Source organism: Bison bison, unplaced genomic scaffold, assembly GCF_000754665.1.
Source record: "Bison bison bison isolate TAMUID 2011002044 unplaced genomic scaffold, Bison_UMD1.0 scf7180017864233, whole genome shotgun sequence".
NCBI classification, from domain to species: Eukaryota; Metazoa; Chordata; class Mammalia; order Artiodactyla; family Bovidae; genus Bison; species Bison bison.
The window spans coordinates 923,686-927,340 of record NW_011494805.1 but is presented as its reverse complement, the minus strand read 5'-3'; the positions used below and the strand labels follow the sequence as shown (position 1 = coordinate 927,340).

The 3,655-nt window shown below is 52.4% G+C and overlaps 1 protein-coding gene across 1 annotated transcript in view; it reads left to right on the top strand.

The window, feature by feature from the left end:
* The first annotated feature begins 233 nt into the window (after positions 1-233).
* Positions 234-3,655, top strand: part of DEPTOR (DEP domain containing MTOR-interacting protein) — a 107,318-nt gene continuing 103,896 nt past the window's right edge. The window contains exons 1-2 of the mRNA XM_010846236.1: positions 234-431; positions 1,513-1,636. Of these exons, the coding sequence (XP_010844538.1) occupies positions 395-431; positions 1,513-1,636 (161 nt within the window). The 5' untranslated portion in view covers positions 234-394. The remainder of the gene's footprint in view (positions 432-1,512; positions 1,637-3,655) is intronic.

Here is a 3,655-nt window from a genome sequence, read left to right as displayed (position 1 = left end):
GACTGACGCGGAGCTCTGTGTTGTCAGAGCTTGGGTCTGCCTCCCCTCTGTGTGTCACTCTGGATCTGCAGGTTGGGGTCACTTTCTGCAGGCTCTGCTCTGACCGGAGGGAAATGGCCCGCTGACATAAAGGTATTTGGATGGCGCTCTGATGCGTCCTGGGCTTGAATTTCGTTACTGCTCTCTGGGACTGAGTCAGTGATGCGTGTTGTCATCAGAATTCCTAAAATGATTGCCAACTTTTCTTTCCAGGCTCAGGCTGCATGAAGAAAAGGTGATTAAAGATAGGCGACATCATCTTAAAACCTACCCAAACTGTTTCGTCGCAAAAGAACTGATTGACTGGCTGATTGAACACAAGGAGGCGTCTGACAGAGAGACAGCAATTAAGCTCATGCAGAAGCTGGCGGACCGGGGCATCATCCACCACGGTGAGTGAGGCGGCCACAGGGGTGTTTTTGGCCACACCCTGTAGGGGGTGGGATCTCGGTTCCCCAGCAGGGATTGAACCTGTGTCCCTGCCCGGGAGTGCAGCCTCTTAACTGCAGGACCTCCAGGGAAGCCCCGAATCTTCTGTTTCAGGTACGAGCCCACCCATTTAAGAAATAGAGCATCTCACTTTGCCCCTTGGGCACCTCTGCCCAGCTACATTCCCTTCCTTCTTCCAAGAGGCATCCGGGTTTATTTCTGTGGACTTCTTGATACTTCTCCGTCTCTGCGTATGCACCTCTTAGCAGTGTAACATGTTTTAGATCACGATAGACTCTGCCTTTGCAGTGTGGTCCGCGCCCTGTTTGTGGGCTTCACTCACGCTGGCGGTGTGTCTCGTTTGCGCCTTGTCACTGCAGTGGGTACCGTGTACCGTTTGGCCATCGTACCTTCATCCCACTCTACTGACGGACGTTTGGGCTGTGTCCAAGCTTTGCTGTTACTCTGTGTTTCAGTGGCTGTTCCTGACCGTATCCCTCTGAAACGTCTAACCCTGGCCAAGACCTTTCACGCGCTGCTGCTCTCTTGGGCTGAAATGCCCACCGTCTCCGTTCGCTCATTTTCTGCTCTCCTTCAGGTCTCCACTTGCAGGCAGACTCTGCAGAGAGGCATCCCTCCCCACCGTGGAGCACCCCACATCTGGGTGTGCCTTTGACGTCTCCTCAGCTCTTTCGTAGCCGCATTGCCTCATGTTTCAATTACATATGGACCTGTCTCTATCTCGCTGGCTTTCACATTCTTGCAGGCTGATGCCTACCCTGCTATCGTGCTCAAGAAGAGTTTGTGGAAAGAAGGATGAGTTGAGTTTTGTGACTCTCTTAACAAATGATGATGATGATAGCTCATAAAACTGAGCGCTTTTCTGTATCAGGGACTGGGCTAAATACATGTATTAAATTGTCAAGTGGTATGCTTGAGAAGTTAGGTAATAAAACAAATCTTAATTAGCATCTCCCTTCATCTGAGTGAGTTATAAGAGGTTTTTTTTTTCCTTACTTGACTCTCTGTTATATTGTCTTTCAGTTTGTGATGAGCATAAGGAATTCAAGGACGTCAAACTCTTCTACCGCTTTAGAAAGGATGACGGCACCTTCCCCCTGGACAACGAAGTGAAGGCCTTCGTGAGGGGACAGAGGCTGTATGAGAAGTAGGTTGCACGTGGACTCCTCTGCTTGAAGCTTGTAGGGCTCTTTCCGTCTTTTATCATTTTGACTTCAGCCCGGCTCTCCCATGTGGGGTGGTTGCATAACTCTTCCTTTTAATATGAGAAAACTCTGTCCCTCACTTGCTTTTCTGTTTGCCAGAAATTGAGTCGATTTCATAAGATTCTTAATAAGGAATTTATTTCAATAGCATCTTCTATATTTAGGTCGATTTAACAAAATCCAAAAGTGAAAGCAGAAGGTTGGGCCTTGGTTTTGCCATCCAGCGATGTGGTTGCCTGCTCTCTCTCAAGGGTTAGCGTGTGACTCAGAAGCACAGACTTGTAAACGGCTAGAGAAGCATTGTCAAGTACGGGGGATGTCCAAGCTCAGGTCAAGAGATGAGTAGTGAGAGAACTTCAGAACGCAGAGCGGCGAAGAGGAAGGGCCTTGCAGCTCTTTGGAGGAGAGGACTGTGCTGTGGCCCCGGAGTATTTGTTGGTGGGTCTTGACCCTCCCAGGGCTTTGTCTCTGAGCTGAGCTGCTGTTTCTGTGGTTCCGTTCCCAGCCTACCTTCCTTGTTTTTTTTTCCAGGGCAACCTTCAGAGAAAGGAATGAAGGGGCCGTGGCACCCTTTCCTTGACTCTGACTGCCTTTCCCAACACGCACTCATGACATGAAAGAGCCTCCTCTGTAACTGGGTGGGTGAGTGGGGCAGAGGCACCGGGGTGGTCTGGTTAAGTACCGTGATGGTTAGGAGCCGGGCCAGGTTTGAGTTCTAACCGTGGGACCTTCGCCTTCTGAGCCTCGGCGTCCTCCTTTCCAACACGGAAGTGGGTGATGGCACTGTTCAGCGCTGCTGTGGGCACTCGAAGAATCGTTTGTGTCAAGTCCTTAAGGACCTGGCTCGGAGCCTCTCGTGTTGGTCAGGTCCCGTGGAGGACAGCCGTCTCAGACGCTGACCTGACGTGGCGGCCGCCCGGGAGCCCGTCTCCCCCCTGTTCTGCCCCTGCCGCGGTCTGCTCCCCTCTCCTCCTGCCGCTGGGCTATGCAGACGCGTCCTGCCCCGTCGGTGCTACTTCTCCTGGTTCCCTGGCGCCTGCTCTCTGTCCCCAGGTGTAGGAAACCCTGCTCTCCTGCCCCGTGTGGCCGTGAGCGGGGGGCTCCGTCAGCACCTCTGTCTGCACACTGGAGTGTGTGTGTGTGTCACTGCCGCTTAGTTCCTTTTGGAAACTTCTCGTGGGTGTTTCGCATTTAGGCTGCCCTGCCGGTCCACTGAGACTGTTAAGACTCGATGTTGTCAAAAGCATCCATGTCGGGAGTTCCCTGGTGGCCTCGTGGTTGGGATTCTGGGCTCTTCCTGCCGTGGCCAGGTTCAGTCCCTGGCTCGGGACTGAGATCCTGCAAAAAAAAAAATATATATCATTTCCATGGAAGGACTCCAGGCGATTCTGTAACACTTTTCTAGCTATAGATTATCTCCTGGGACCTGGGTAGTCACCTTCTGGGAGCCGGGGTTAGCAACAGTTGAAACGTCTGACAGAGAATTTTTCTTACTAGTGGGATGGGTGTGATGAGAAGAGTTGAAGAAAGCTGTTCATCGCGTCCAGAAAACGCTCGCCCAGCCCCAGCCTCTGCTGCTTCCTTCTTACGTCCTCTCACCAGTCGCACTAAACTGTGTGTCTCTGGGCCGTCCAGGTCTCTCTTCTGCCTCTGGGCACTTACTAATTCATGAATTAGTCCACAAATACTCAGTGAGCCCTCCCCACTTGGCAGGCACACTTACGGCCCCTGGAAATGTGCCGCGGATCAAAGGCGGACAAAGCCCCTGCCTCTGCGGAGCTTGTAGGCTAGTGGAAGGGGCAGGCGTTGAAGGGGTAACAGGTGAAGATGAGTGTAGTTTCGTACAGGGTTCCCAGTGACAGAGAGAGACCCTTCCTGAGGGCGGTGAGGCGCGTTAGGGGGCACAGGGAAGACATCCCTAAGAGGTGGCGTTGAATGAAGTGTGGATCTGCTGGGACAGC